This window comes from Megascapheus bottae, chromosome 19 (genome assembly GCF_031878675.1).
Source record: "Megascapheus bottae isolate mThoBot1 chromosome 19, mThoBot2.hap1, whole genome shotgun sequence".
Classification (NCBI taxonomy): Eukaryota; Metazoa; Chordata; class Mammalia; order Rodentia; family Geomyidae; genus Megascapheus; species Megascapheus bottae.
Window position 1 is genome coordinate 42,061,234 of NC_143527.1, and position 16,148 is coordinate 42,077,381.

Here is a 16,148-nt window from a genome sequence, read left to right on the forward strand (position 1 = left end):
CAGACCGGTAATGCCCAACTCACTCATTATCAAGGACTATTGTTAAACCCTCTTAAGATTCTCTTCCAGTCTCCAACTGCCCTTAACCCTGCTTCGCTAGCCTGATCCAGACCTGGAAGCCCCACTTCATGATTGTGCTGAGGTTTTGGCCCAAGTGCATGGAGTAAGAGAGGATTTGCATAAGCCTCTGCCAGATGCGGAGATTGTCTGATTCACCGATGGAAGCTGCTTTATGCACCAAGGCCAGAGGTATGCATGGGCTGCAGTAGTCTCAGACTGAAGTAATATGGGCTGAGTCCCTGCCTGCAGGAACATCAGCACAAAAAGCGGAACTGGTGGCTTTAACCCAAGCTCTAAGACTGGGTAAGGATAAAAGACAGTCAGTATGCCTTTGCCACCGCCCACACACATGGGGTAATATACAGAGAGAGGCCTCCTCACAGCAGAAGGAAAGACTATCAAAACTAAAGAGGAAATATTGGCACTGCTGGCTGCTCTTTGGGAACCCATGAAACTGGCAATAGTCCATTGCCCAGGACACCAGAAACCTGTAGATCTTGTGTCCAGGGGCAATCATCTGGCTGACCAGACTGCCCGGGAGGTGGCCTTATCTCCAATCCCAGCTCTAGCCCTCCAGCTCCCAGACCCAGGACCCAGAGTCTTACCACCGATCCTAGGGTATACAGAGGAAGACTTGCAATGGATTGAGAAACTACGTATGGCACAGCTCCTCGACGGATGGTGGAAAGATTCCAGGAGTCACATAGTACTCCCAGAAAAATTAGGGACGAAGGTGCTACAAAAAATTCACTATAGTACTCATCTGGGAGCCAGAAAAATGCAAGACTTAGTAAGACAAACCAGACTCCTTAATTCATCAGACTACGAATTAAGGAGTTAGCCGTCAAAATTGATCGGATTATCTCAGGTTGCAGAGTATGTCAGCTAAACAATGTAGGGAGAAATCAGCAAAATCCAGGGGCAAGGCAGCAAGGGGACAATCCAGGAGCCTATTGGGAGGTTGACTTTACTGAAGTAAAACCAGGGAAGCATGGATATAAGGGAAGTATGGATATAAGTATTTGCTAGTCTTTGTAGACACCTTCTCAGGATGGGTCCAGGTCTTCCCCACAAAAGGGGAAACTGCACAGATAGTGGCCAAGAAGATACTTCAGGACATCTTACCCAGGTAGGGCTTTCCAGAAATGATAGGTTAGGACAATGGACCTGCATTTGTTTTGAAGGTTAAGTCAGGGACTGGCTTCCATATCTGGGGCAGATTGGAAATTACATTGTGCCTATAGACCCTAAAGTTCAGGACAGGTAGAGAGAAGGAATAGAACATTAAGAGATCCTAACTAAATTAACTATGGAGACTGGTGCAAACTGGGTAGCTCTTCTCCCCTATGCTCTGTTTAGGGTTTGAAACTCCCCTTTTAAACTAGGATTTACCCCCTATGAAATGTTTGGTAAACCTCCCCCTATAATACCCAATCTTTTTTTTTTTTTTTTTGCCAGTCCTGGGCTTGAGCTCAGGGCCTGAGCACTGTCCTTGGACTTTTTCAAGGCTAGAGCTCTACCACTTGAGCCTCAGCACCACTTCCAGCTTTTATGTATGTAGTACTGAGGAATCGAACCCGGGTCTTCATGCATGCTAGGCAAGCACTTTAACCACTAGGCCAAACTCCCGGCCAGGTTTACCAATCTTAAAGAAAATCTTGTTAAAAAAGAAGAGGATAGGGCCGGGAGTTTGGCCTAGTGGCTAAAGTGCTTGCCTAGCATGCATGAAGACCCAGGTTCGATTCCTCGGTACCACATACATAGAAAAAAAAAGCCGGAAGTGGTGCTGAGGCTCAAGTGGTAGAGCTCTAGCCTTGAAAAAGTCCAAGGACAATGCTCAGGCCCTGAGCTCAAGCCCAGGACTGGGAAAAAAAAAAAGAGGATGATGATTTTGAACTTTTGTTTTCACTCCAAGCCCTGCAAAGGGCTCACCAAGAAGTCTGGCCCAAGCTGAGGGACCTGTACAAGACGGAACCACCTCTGGTGCCTCATCGATATAGACCGGGTGATTGGGTACTCGTGAAACGCCACCGGCAAGAAAATCTGGAGCCACGGTGGAAGAGACCCTTTCACATCATCCTAACAACACCCACTGCCCTCAAGGTAGATGGAGTAACTTCTTGGATCCATTACACCCATGCCAAGCCAGTGGACCCGATTCCTGACCTCATAGAACCCTCAGCCAAAACAACTTGGAAGACTGATTGGACCAAAAGTAGCCCGTTAACAATTAAGTTGTACCCATCTATCCTGAACATCATGACCCAAGATATTATAAAGACACCTGCTCAGCTATGTTCATCTCTGCACTATTCACAATAGCCAGGTGATGGAAACAATCCAGATGCCCTACTGCAGATGAATGGATACAGAAAATGAGGTATATATGCACAATGGAATTCTACATAGCCAACAGACAAGATAAAATGGCATTCGCAGGGAAGTGGATGAATCTAGAGCGAATCATGTTGAGTGAGACAAGTCAAGACCTAAGGAACAAAGGCGCATGGTATCCTTAATATGCAGCTATTAAATCCAAAGAGTACAAGAGCGAGGACTCAATAACTGCACACCCAAAGCTATGGATATGGTAATGGAAATATAAACATAACTATATAGACATAAAAACCTTGATTCAATAGACATGTTTTATTTCATATATTAATATGACACACAAACCCTTAGCCTAATTTTGATTAAGTTCTAAAAACTGCCAGTGATTGTATAGAGATTCCTTGTATAGAGATTCCTTCCTTGAACAGTTGTATGTTAAACTTGTCATTTAAAATAAGATGTAAAAATCAACGTCAATAAATTCTTTTTATTAAAAAAAAAAAAAAAGGCTGTGTAAACCCTGATCTACGACGACTCCTAGCCTTGCTGCCGAGTGCCTGTGGATGAGTTCCCTGCCTGGCTTATATCCCGCAATAAACCTTGTTCTAAGTTGTGCCGCCAAAACCAATGGACAGGGACTCTGCGTGGGTAAATACTCAGTGCATTTCCACCTAATTGTGTTGAAATGGGAAAGGGAGCAAAGTGAAGGACTTTTTCCCCTTGGTTGATAACCGTTTTCTACTTTAGCTGGACCCTTAGGCCCTTGTGTGATTATGGTATGCAGAGATAGATCCAAGACTGGCTCTAAAAGTATCATGGGAAAGAGGGGAATGTTGTGCCAAGATTGTCCCATGTTCTGGGAATGACCCCCCCCCACTTGCTTAGGGCCCATGTACTAGGAATCAAAAACACCTGCTAGCCCAGACTTGATGCTCAGTGGTTAGACACCTGAGCTCTGACTAATCTTGAAGCGACCAGTGTTTTTGAAGTTACCAAACAGCCTATCAGGTGATTTTAACTATGGAATTCCCCTCAAACTTGTTTGTATAAAAGCTGTGTAAAGCCTTGTTGGGGACCTCTTAGCGTTGCCAGCTATGGGTACGCGGAGGTCCGAGTTTAAACTTGTAATAAATGACCCTTGCTTTTTAGCTTTGACTGACTGTGGCCTCTGGTGTCTTTTCGGGGTTCTAGGAATTCGGGTACAACAAGTACATACTACTTGTATAATAAGAGAAATCACCAATTTTCTTGCCAGTACTTAAAATGGTTATAGAATACGAAAATGGTTATAGAATATGAAAATGAAATATACACAAAATGATTATAATTTAAAATTAAAGATTGTAGTCACGTGCCTGTAATCCTAGCTACTTAGGAAACTAAGATTGGGATGATCGAGGCTCAAGGCTGGACCAAGCAAAAGAGTTCAAAAGAACTTTCAACTAAAGCCAAGCAAAGGTTTGTCATCTCCACTATACAGGAGGCTGAATTTGGGACAATCACCATTTGGGGCAAGCTCGGGCAAAAAAATGTTGACTCAAATTCAATAGAAGTTGGAAGATGGGCATTAATGGCCTATGCCTATCATAACAGCTATAAAGGAAAGTCTAAAGTAGACCTATTATATATCACATACAGGAGTGTGCCAGAGCAGAAAGCAAGACTCTGTCTCCAAAATAACCAGCAGGAGATGGGCAATGGTGATTCACACTTGTAATGTTAGCTACTCAGATCTGAGGATCACAATTTGAAGGCAGCCTAGGCAGGAAAGTATGTGAGACTCTGATCTCCAATTAACTACCAAAAGGCTGAAAGCAAAACAAGTAGTAAAGCACCAGCCACGAGCAAAATATTGTCCTCCGCTCCATTGGCAGGGGCAATGCCTAGGCACCGAATTCAAGCCCCAGTACTGGCATAAAACAGAACAAAAAACCAGCAGGAGTCTGTAACTCCTGTTTGCCATACAGTTTTCCCATTTCTCCATACTTTGTTACACTAAAACAAAAACAAAATCTCTTGCTAAAACTTACTTAGTGAGACCCTTCTTAGTGAACTATCATATAATGCTTTTCCTGAACAGATCCTAAAGATCTATGAGCTATTGGAGAAACTCTGAAGCTACCATATAATGTCAGAAATTGACTAATCTGAGCCGAGAAGTAAATCCTAGACTGACCATTGAAGAGTGGACACAAGCCAGGTGCCAGTCAGGTGTTTCCTGGCATCAATTCCATTGTTGGATAGAGATGTTTTCATTTAAGAACAAATATGCTATAAATTATTATGTATGAAGACAACTTGGGAGTACCCCCCTTGATATTCACCGAAATCCAGGCACTAAAGAAAATGAGACTCAGGCCGGGAGTTTGGCCTAGTGGTAAAGTGCTTGCCTAGCATGCACAAAAACCCAGGTTCAATTCCTCGGCACCACATATATAGAGAAAAGCTGGAAGTGGTGCTATGGCTCAAGGGTAGAACTCTAGCCTTGAGGAAAAAAAAGTCTAAGGCCCTGAGTTCAAGCAGCACAACTGGCAAAAAAAAAAAAAAAAAAAAGAGACTCTTATTTCCAATTAACCCCTAGAAAACAGGAAGTGGGGCTGAGACTCAAGAGGTAAGGCAATAACCTTGACCTGAAGAGCTCTTGGACAGCATCCAGGACCAGAGTTCAAGCCCTATGACCCCCCCCACACCCACAAAAAAATTATAATAAAGAAAAAAAAAGTAGGAAAGATATAGGCAGGGCAAGTATAAGAACTTTTTGGCAAATCGTAGGGCTTGAACCTAGGGCCTGGGCACTGTCCCTGAGCTTCTTTTGCTAAAGCCAAGCACTCTACCACTAGAGCCACACTCTCAGCCTCAGAGCAGTTTTCTTTTTTTTTTTTTTTTTTGCCAGTCCAGGACTGTAGTGGTACTGAGGAATCAAACCAGGGTCTTTGTGCATGCTAGGCAAGCACTCTACCACTAGGCCAACTCCCAGCGCTTTTTCTTTTTTTTTTTTTTTTGGCCAGTCCTGGACTTGAGCTCAGGGCCCTGAGCACTGTCCTTGGACTTTCTCAAGGCTCCACTACTTAAGCCTCAGCACCACTTCTGGTTTTTTTCTAAGTATGTGATACCAAGGAATCAAACCCAGGTATGCTAGGCAAGCACTCTACCACTAGGCCAAACTCCAGCCCCAAGTGCATATTTAAAAAAAAAAAAAAAAGAAAACTAAAGCTTAAAGAGAAAAGGAATGCTACTGTAGGAAGAACAATTTTGTAGAATAAGGTTTATCCTAACTGGGAAGTGGACCTTATCTTAAAAATAGGCCAGGAGGGGCCAGGAGTTTGGCCTAGTGGTAGAGTGCTTGCCTAACATGCACAAAGACCAGGGTTCAATTCCTCAGTACCACATACGTAGCAAAAAGCCAGAAGTGGTGCTGTGGCTCAAGTGGTAGAGCCCTAGCCTTGAGAAAATCCAGGGACAGTGCTCAGGCCCTGAGCCCAAGCCCAGAACTGGGGAAAAAAAAAAAGTCCAGGAGCTGGATTCCATTCCTCAGTACCACACACACACAGGAAAAGCTGGAAGTGGCACTGTGACTCAAGTGGCAGACCATTAGCTTTGAGCAAAATGTGTCCAAGCAAGATAACATAATGACATTCGCAGGGAAGTGGATGAATCTACAGCAAATCATGTTGAGTGAGACAAGACCAAAGGAACAAAAGGTGCATGGTATCTTTAATATGTTACTATTAAATCTAAAAAGTACAAGAACGAGGACTCAATATTTGCGTACCCAATGCTGTGGATATGGTATTGGAAATATAAACACAACTACGTAGAGATAAAAATTTATGATTATAGACATAAGGTTTTATTACATAGATTATCTATGACATACAAACCCTCAGCCTAATTTTGATTATGTTCTAAAATCTAAGTGCCAGTGATTGTATATAGAGATTCCCTTCTTGAATACTTGTTTAATACGTCATTTGAAATATGATGTAAAAATCAATGTTAATCAATTCTTTAATTAAAAAAAAAAAGTGTCGGGCTGGGAGTTTGGCCTAGTGGTTAAAGTGCTTGCCTTGCATGCATGAAGACCCGGGTTCGATTCCTTGGTACCACATACATAGGAAAAAAAAAAAGCTGGAAGTGGTGCTCAAGCCCAGGACTGGCAAAAAAAAAAAAAAAAAAAAAAAAAAAGAATAAACATTGAATATATAAAAAAATAAAATAAAATAAAATAAAAAAAAAAAGTGTCCAAGGACAGTACCCAGGCCCTGAGTTCAACCTCCAGGACTGGCAACAACAACAACAACAAAAAAAAAATGCTAGTGCAAAAAAGTTCTAGAGAGCTTGGCTTAGTGACAGAGTCCTTGTCCAGCAAGGAAAAACAAAAAACAAGAAACAAAACAACTTTCAGTTCAAATCCTAGTACAAAAAGGAAAGGGAAAGAAGGGAAAAAGAAAGAAGGGAAGGTCAAAATAAGGGCAGCGTGTTTGAAGGATAAAATAAGTATAGGTTACTGCCAGGCACAATGGCCCATGTCTGTAATCCTAGCTACTCAGGAGGCTGAGATCTGAGGATCTCGGTTCCAAGCCAGCCTGACACTAAAGAACATGAGACTCATCTCCAATTAATCTAATCACTAGAAAATGGGAAGTGGGGCTATGGCTCAGGGGTAGGGCAGTAGCTTTGAGCTAAAGAACTCAGGGACAGTACCCAGGCCCAGGGACAGGGTGGTAGGCTTAAACTTTAGAGCTCAGGAACAATGCCCAGGCCCAGGGGTAGGGTGGTAGGCTTAAACTTTAGAGCTCAGAAACAGGGCCAAGACCCAGAGTTCAAGCCCCATGATACACACACACACCCCAAAGAGAGAAAAATAAGTGTAGGATACTCTACTATGCTTTAAAAGCTTTGAGAATGTTATGTCAATTGAAAAGCCTTACAGCATTTATTAACTCTGACTCCAAATCATCATCATCTTCGTCTTGCTTCTTAAACAAAACCAAAACATGAACAAAAAGTACTTACATGGGCTCACATCTCTGTATCTGTTGCGATCTCTGTTTTCTGGAAACTTGGCCACTCTATGAGGATAGTCATGAGATTCATTTCGAATTTCCTTAAAATAACAAAAACATATTTCAATATCCCTCTTAAATATTTTACTGAAAAATACATTTCCCCAGCCAGTATAAAATAACATTTAGTAGTTATAACATGCCAAATACTATCCAAAGCATACTGTCTATGTTATGTAACTTAATCCTCACAACACTAAGGGAAATGAATGTCTTTACCATTTACATGTGAGTGATGACAAGCTTTGAGAAACTGAATCTGACAAAAGTTATCTATTAAGTGGCAGGAGAGGACTACCTAAGTCCTTCACACACAAACACCTGTGTTTGATGTTCTTATCTACTTACTGCTTATCACAGGCTCTACTATATATGAAGCCATTATGCAGCAGACTATGATGGTGATTATTAGTCATAACATACTCAAATACTAATTTCTCTAAAGAGTTTCTATCTTAAAATTCTTAGTCGTTTCTTCACTTTCACAGCACATAACTGTCCCTTTGAGGGCAGAAATATTCTCATTATCTTCACTTATTTCCAGGGCCATAATTAACTAGCAGCAATAGGTAGGTACTTTAAGGTTCTTTGTATTTCACTGTATAAGATATTCTGCAGGGGCCAGGAATGTGGCCTAGTGATAGAGTGCTTGCCTAGCATGCACAAAGCCCTGTGTTCAATTCCTCAGTACCACATACACAGAAAAGGCCAGAGGTTGTGCTGAGGCTCAAGAGGTAGAGCTCTAGCCTTGAGAAACCCCAAGAACAGTGCTCAGTTCCTGAGTTCAAGCCCCAGCACTGACAAAAAATCAAATTGAACTTTTACTCATGCCACATTTAAGAAAATAATTCTAAAAATTAGGTTATCTGATCTTTTTATGCATTAAAGTAGGTGGGTTTTTTATTTTTTTTTTAATTTTTTGGTTTTTGTAGGCTTGAACTCTGGGCTTAGGTGCTGTCCCAGAGCTCTTCAGCTCAAGGCTACCACCCAACCCCAGGGGCCACAGCACCACTTCCTGTTTTCTAGTGGTTAATTGGAGATGAGTCTCATGGACTTTGGACTTTAGTGTCCAGGCTAGCTCTGAACTACCAACCTCAGATCTCAGCCTCCTGAGTAGCTAGGATTACAGGTGTGAGCTACCTCGACCAGTCAGCGGTTCATTTAATGAAATGTCCTTCCAAAGGTTCTTCCTTACTCTAATCTCTTATGCCCTCAGGCCTAATATAGAAACTATTCATTGAAGAGTCAAGATAAGCAATGATACTCACTAGACTGTGTTGAATATGAACAACGTAAACTTGTAGGTTGGGGACAGGAGGGAAAAACTAGGGGAGAACAAGGGGAAGAAATGTACTCATCACTCATGTAACTGTAATCCCTCTGTATATCAGCTTCATAATAACAATATTAAAACTTAATAAAAAATGTATGTAAGAGTCGAAAACAAATACTCTCTGCATAAGTCCCCCCTCTCTGAGGAGGAAAGGGGAAATGAAACATTATAGAACAAGTATGTTATTATAATTTAGAATGTAATCAAGATGCCTATGAATGACAATTATACCACAGTCACACAAATTGACTATCAAATGTTTTCAAATTTTTGTGTAATTTTTTTCGGTACTCTACACAACAGTGGAGTTTCTCTAGTAACATACTATAGAAATGATAGTCTTTGTAATTTTTAAAGTTTTATTAGTCTTTGAAAAAATACTTGTTTACATTTGCTTACTTTTTTTTTCTTCCAGTCCTTGGGCTTTCTCAAGGATAGAGCTCTACCACTTGAGCCACAGCACCACTTCCAGCTTTTTCTATGCATGTGGTCCCAAGGAATCGAACCCAGGGCTTCATGCATGCTAGGCAAGCACTCTACCACTAGGCCAAACCCCTGGCCTACATTTTTTTATACTACTTATTAGTCTTTTCCCTTCCATTAGATCTTCCTTGCTTTTGTTCCCTAAACAGTTGGGATTGGTTCGATATTTTGTATCTATTCTCTCATACAAGTTCTGATAGAACATAATGCACAAGTTCCAGGCGTGTGTGAGTCACCATGCCTGGCTTATAGTCAACTTTAAATTATAACTTATCGGGGCCGGGAGTTTGGCCTAGTGGTAGAGTGCTTGCCCAGCATGCACGAACACCTGAGTTCAATTCCTTGGTACCACATATACACAGAAAAAGCCAGAAATGGTGCTGTGGCTCAAGTGGTAGAGCTCTAGCCTTGAGAAAGTCCAAGGACAGTGCTCAGGCCCTGAGCTCAAGCCCAGGACCGGCAAAAAAAAAAAAAAAATTATAACTTATTACAGGCTGATGGTTCATGCCTGTAATCCAAGCTATTCAGGAGGCGGAAATCTGAGAATCATGGTTCAAAGCCAGCCCAGGCATGGAAATCTGTAAGATTCCTATCTCTAATTAACCACCAGAAAACTGCAGGTGGTGCAGTGGCTAGCAAAAGAGTTCATGGACTTCTCCCAGGTCCAGAGTTCAAGCCCCACAACAAATAATAATTCATTACAAAGTAAAATTTTAGCTATGACAGTTTAGTAAGGCATACACAAACACAAACACATGCAAGTACTCCTATTTATTGTCATTTGTGATATTACTTCACGTTCTAACTTTCTTATGGTGGTGCATGCTTGCAGTCCCAGCTACTTGGGAGGTGGACACAGGATGATCCTGAATTCAAGGCCAGTCTAGAGCAAGTTAGCAAGACCTTATTCTCTTAAGTCAAAAGGTTTTTAAAGGCTAAGAACATAGGTAGAATATCAGAGTTCTTGTCTAGCATACCTCAAGGACGTGGGTTCAACCCAGAGTACTACAGCAGCCCCATAAGGAGGAGAAAGTGGACAGGCAAAAGGTCAAAGTTTATACTGAGAAATCTTAATTGGTCCTGTTAGTATAAATGGAACTTTAAAAAAAATCTAGTGGGCCGGGCATAGTGGCTCATGCCTGCAATCCTAGCTACTCAAAAGGCTGAGATCTGAGGATCAAGGTTCAAAGCAAGCCCAGGCACAAAAGGACCTGAGACTCTAATCTCCAGCTAACCTCTAGAAAATGGGAAATGGGGCTTGGCTCAAGGGTAGGGTGGTAGCCTTGAGCTGAAGAGCTCAGGGACAATGTCTAGGCCCAGAATTCAAGGCCCATGACCCACAAAAAAAAAAAAAAAAAAAAAAAAAATCTACTGGTCATTACCAGATTACTGGTGTATAAGAAAGTTAATGACTTTTTGAGAGGGGTATAAAATGAAAGGTAGGACAGAACTCCATGACACCTTGAACTGAATTATTTCTTATGTTTTACACACACACACACACACACACACACACACACACACACACGGACAAAAATTCCATTCTAAGTCCTCTGACCTATCAAATTGTAATACATTTTTTTCAGCTAACAATAAAAATAATTCTTGCAATAAGCCTATTCTCTCAAATCTCCAATGCTACCATTTGTTCTCTCTGTATCTTTAATTTCAGTGAAGACCTAAAAGCCTGATGCTTTAGTTAAGAAGTAGCTTCTGCTGGGCTCCCGTGGTTTCACACCTGTAATCCTAGCTACTCAGGAGGCTGAGATCTGAGGATTGCAGTTCATACCAATCCAGGCAGAAAAGTCCATGAGACTCTTATCTCCAATAAACTACTTAGAAAAAGCTGGAAGTAGGGCGGGAATTTGGCCTAGTGGTAAAGCGCTAACCTAGCATCCACAAAGACCTAGGTTCAGTTCCTCGGTACCACATGCTAGAAAAGCTGGAAGTGGTGCTGTGGCTCAAGTGGTAGAGCACTAGGCTTGAGGAAAGCCCAAGGACAGTGCTCAGGCCCTGAGTTCAGGCCCCAGGACTGGCAGAAAGAAAGAAAAGAAAAAATAAAAGAAGGGGCCGGGAGTTTGGCCTAGTGGTTAAAGTGCTTGCCTAGCATGCACGAAGACCTGGGTTCGATTCCTTGGTACCACATACATAGAAAAAAGCCAGAAGTGGTGCTGAGGCTCAAGTGGTAGAGCTCTAGCCTTGAGAAAGTCCAAGTACAGTGCTGAAGCCCTAAGTTCAAGTCCAAGGACCAGCACAAACCATACACAGGAACAATCAGCTAAGTGCTCGTGGCTCATGCTGTAACCATAGCTACTCAAGAGGCTGAGATCTGAGGATCAAGGTTCAAAGCCAGCCTGGGAAGGAAAACTGGTGGGACTGGTATCTCCAGGATATAGGCTCAAAACTAGTAAAGCTGGCTAATCTCCAGTTAACAACAACGAAAATAGCTGAGCTGGGGCCGGGAGTTTGGCCTAGTGGTTAAAGTGCTTGCCTAGCATGCATGAAGACCCAGGTTCGATTCCTCGGTACCACATACATTGAAAAAAGCCGGAAGTGGTGCTGAGGCTCAAGTGGTAGAGCTCTAGCCTTGAGAAAGTCCAAGGACAATGCTCAAGCCTTGAGCTCAAGCCCAGGACTGGCAAAAAAAAAAAAAAATAGCTGAGCTGAAGCCAGAGATGAGTCTCAAGTGGTAGAGCAGTACTCTAAGCAAGGAGGCCAATCAAGCTCAAGGACTGGAATTCAAGCCCCAGTACTGACAAATAACAAAAATATAAAAAACAGGGCCACAGTACTGACAAATAACAAAAATATAAAAAACAGGGCCGGGAGTTTGGCCTAGTGGTACAGTGTTTGCCTAGCACGCAGGAAGACTCAGGTTCGATTCCTTGGTACCACATACATAGAAAAAAGCCAGAAGTGGTGCTATGACACAAGTGGTAGAGCTCTAGCCTTGAGAAAGCCCAAGGACAGTGCCCAGACCCTAAGTTCAAGGCTCAGGACTGGCCAAAAAATAAATAAATAAATAAAAATAAAAAAACAGAAACAACCATGCTACATGAAATAACAAGGATTAGCACAATTTAGAACAAAATCTAGACAAAAGAAAGAACAACATACCTAAAGTTCCCATTTATAGACACAAGCAATAAAATTATCCATGTTGACAAAAATGAAAAGTAGTGGTTATCTCAACTGAGAAGCAAAAAGGCACCTTTTGTGAGGTGGGAAATGTAAATATATTGGTTTAAGTGTGACTCAAGTAGCAGAGTGCTACCTTGAGCAAAATTGCTAAGGGGACAGCCTCTAGGACCTGAGCTCAAACCCCAACTCTGGCACCAAAAACTAAAACTAAAAATAAATTCATGTTAGTTTATAATATGTAAACTCTGCCTATATTATGCTTCAAAAAAAATAGGTTATATAGTACAACCAATTTGGGAAAATATATACTAAGCAAAAATTGATGAATAACAATTTATGAATTAATATTTTACTCCATGACTCATACTCAGAGAAGTGAATATATGCAATAGAAAAACAGGCACAAGGCCGGGAGTTTGGCCTAGTGGTAGAGTGCTTGCCTAGCATGCACAAAGACCCGGGTTCGATTCCTCGGTACCACATACATAGAAAAAAGCCAGAAATGGTGCTGAGGCTCAAGTGGTAGAGCTCTAGCCTTGAGAAAGTCCAAGGACAGTGCTCAGGCCCTGAGCTCAAGCCCATGACTGGCAAAAAAAAAAAAAAGAAAAACAGGCACAAATGTTCACAGTAATATGACTCTTGATAACAAAAAAGTTTAAACCACATAATTGCCTATAAATTAATGGATAAACACAATGTGGTATTTACCCGTACAAGGCAATCTGACTTACCTGAAAAAACCTAATTAGTAAAGTAATAAATGGACTTTGAAAATATTAAACTAAGCCATATTCAAAAAGATTGTTTTTTTTTTTGTTTTTTTTTGTTTTTTTTGCCAGTCCTGGGCTTGAGCTCAGGGCCTGAGCACTGTCCTTGGGTTTTCTCAAGGCTAGAGCTCTACCACTTGAGCCTCAGTACCACTTCCAGCTTTTTTTCTATGTATGTGGTACTGAGGAATCGAACCCGGGTCTTCATGCATGCTAGGCAAGCACTTTAACCACTAGGCCAAACTCCCGGCCCAAAGATTGGTTTTTTTTGGCCAGTAAATTGCATAGAAGAGGCAAATCCAAGACAGTAAATTAATGAAACCAACATGGGACTAAGGCAGAGGTAGAAATATGGAATCACAATTAATTTATACCTAGTCTCTTGTGGGGCTGCTGAAAATAATCTGGTAAAGATTTAGTTGCAAATCTACCAGATAAAAACCACTATTCTGTACTCTGTGTGAGTGTGTTTGTGTGTGTGCACACATGCATGTGTTGATGGTGGTATTAGGTTTTGAACTCAGAGTCTCAAACTGTCAAGTAGCTCCACCACTTGAAGCCACACCTCCAATTAAACTGTACATTTTAAATGAGTAGATTTTATGTTACATGAACATAATTCAGTAGGGCTAGAAAAATAAGGGGTTGAAATGCATGCTTTGGTTAAAAAAAAACAAAAATCCAGTGTCTTTGCTTTTATATGCTTTCTAGTGTACAGTTCAGTAAAATTTTAAGAAAATGTTAAAGTAGGTCATGTTCCTACTGGCTACAAAATAAGGCAACCATCTTATGCTCCCAGCACACTGCCAAATTCACTTGGCTCCTTTGTGTGATGAGCTTACAAACCTTAAAACTACATCAATATGTCCTTCAAGGTAATGAATTTCCCAGAACCCATTAAAAGCTAATATGGCTTTATCTATTCTTAATGTGACCTTGACAAAAGCTTCAAAGGCAAATATTTATAAACTCCACATAAAATTATAGAAAAAGTTTACTACTGAATATAAAAAGGAAAACGTTTTTAAAACTGAGCTTTGTAAAAGTAAGAGAATAATTTTTTTCTTTTTCTTTCTTTTTTTTTTTGCCAGTCCTAGGGCTTAACTCAGGGCCTGAGCACTGTCCTTGCGCTTTCCTCAAAGCTAGAGCTCTACCACTTGAGCCACAGATCATTCCCTGCTTTTTCTATGTATGTGGCACCAAGGAATCAAACCCAGGTCTTCATGCATGCTAGGTAAGCACTCTACCACTGGGCCAAACTCTTGGCCAAGAGAATAAAATATAAAAAAAGAAATTATAAGACTAATTTTTTAAAGTATGAATAGGATAAATGGATAGAAAATTAACTTGAATGCTATCTGGTTTCAATTCTGAAGTCTAGAAAAAAATTTTTTCACTGCAATATAAAGTGGAATTAAAGCAAGCAAATACTCTAAGCTAAGTATCTTTATGGATGGTTTGTAACATTCTGAATTTTGAACCTTGATTTTTTTTTTATGTTAAATGAATGTGCCTGTAATAATTTAAGTCTCTTAAATGACTAACATTTCCTGTACATTGTATTCATACAAATGATTTCATTCATCTAGCCACAGCATGAATAGTTTTTGAAATGCACTTCTTACGGTGTAAAATATTTAAATTTTAATGAAAATATTTCTACAATGACTCCCTGTCTTCTCAAATCAGAATATCCAAACAAATATTTAACACTTTTATAAATTATCTGCTATGATTTATTGTGTCATTTGCAGGATTGTGTCTCATGAGATGTAAAAGAAAACTCTTAAAAAGGAGAAACTGGGCCTAGCTGGGTGGCTCATGCCTGTAATCCTAGCTACACAGGAGGCTGAGATCTGAGGATCAAGATTCAAAGCAAGCCCAGACACAAAAGGACCTGAGATTCTTATCTTCAATTAACCTCTAGAAAAGGGGAAGTGGGGGGGCCGGGAGTTTGGCCTAGTGATAGAGTGCTTGCCTAGCATGCACAAAAGACCTGGGTTTGATTCCTCGGTACCACATACATAGAAAAAAGCTGGAAATGGTGCTGAGGCTCAAGTGGTTGAGCTCTAGCCTTGAGAAAGTCCAAGGACAGTGCCCAGGCCCTGAGCTCAAGCCCAGGACTGGCAAAGAAAAAAAAAAAGGGGGGGGGAGTGGGGCTTGGCTCAATGGTAGGGTGGTAGCCTTGAGCGGAAGGGCTCAGGGACAGGGCCCAGGCCTAGTTCAAGCTCCACACACCCACAAAAAAAAAAAAAGAGGACCTGGCCAGGCTCTGTAGCTCACACCCCAGTAATCCTAGCTACTTACTCCTGTAATCCTAGTTACTTATGGACTGTGGTTCAAAGCCATCCCCAACAATAAAGAACATGAGACTCTTATCTCCAATTAACCACTAGAAAACGGGAAGTGAGGCTGTGGCTCACAGGATAGGAGTAGGATGGTAGCTTTGAGCTGAGAAGCTCAGGTACAGCGTCCAGGCCCAGAATTCAAGCCACATGATCCACAAAAAAAGAAAAAAAAGAACTGGAGGCATAGTCTAGGTGGTAATAGAATGCCATCAAGAAGTGAAAAGAAAACAAAAACAAGGGACCAGAAGACCTGATTCCTCAGTACCACATACATAGAAAAAGCAGGAAATGATGCTGTGGCTCAAGTGGTAGAGCCACATTTCTGGCAAAAAAAAAAAAAAAGGAAAGTGCCAGCTTTGAACAAAAAAAGCTAAGGGACAGCATCCAGGCCCTGAGTTCAAGCCCCAGGACGGGCACCCCCCTCCAAAAAGTAGAAGCAATCCCCACTGTAAAAGTAATTATAACTTTCTTCCTTTACTAGGAAGAGTGGTACAAACTCCAGAATTCATATAATAAATTCAGAGAAAGACTTCTTAGAAGTACATTAACTGTAAAGAGGAACTAAAAGCTGTCATAATAGAAACTGCTCATGCCAGACGCGGTGGCTCACACCTAT

At 41.2% G+C, this 16,148-nt stretch overlaps 1 protein-coding gene across 3 annotated transcripts in view; it reads right to left on the reverse strand.

The window, feature by feature from the left end:
- Positions 1-16,148, reverse strand: part of Ptpn2 (protein tyrosine phosphatase non-receptor type 2) — an 84,577-nt gene that overhangs the window by 59,411 nt on the left and 9,018 nt on the right. For all 3 annotated transcript variants that reach the window (XM_090353449.1, XM_090353450.1, XM_090353448.1), the window contains exon 2: positions 7,411-7,501. In XM_090353449.1, the coding sequence (XP_090209575.1) occupies positions 7,411-7,501 (91 nt within the window). The remainder of the gene's footprint in view (positions 1-7,410; positions 7,502-16,148) is intronic.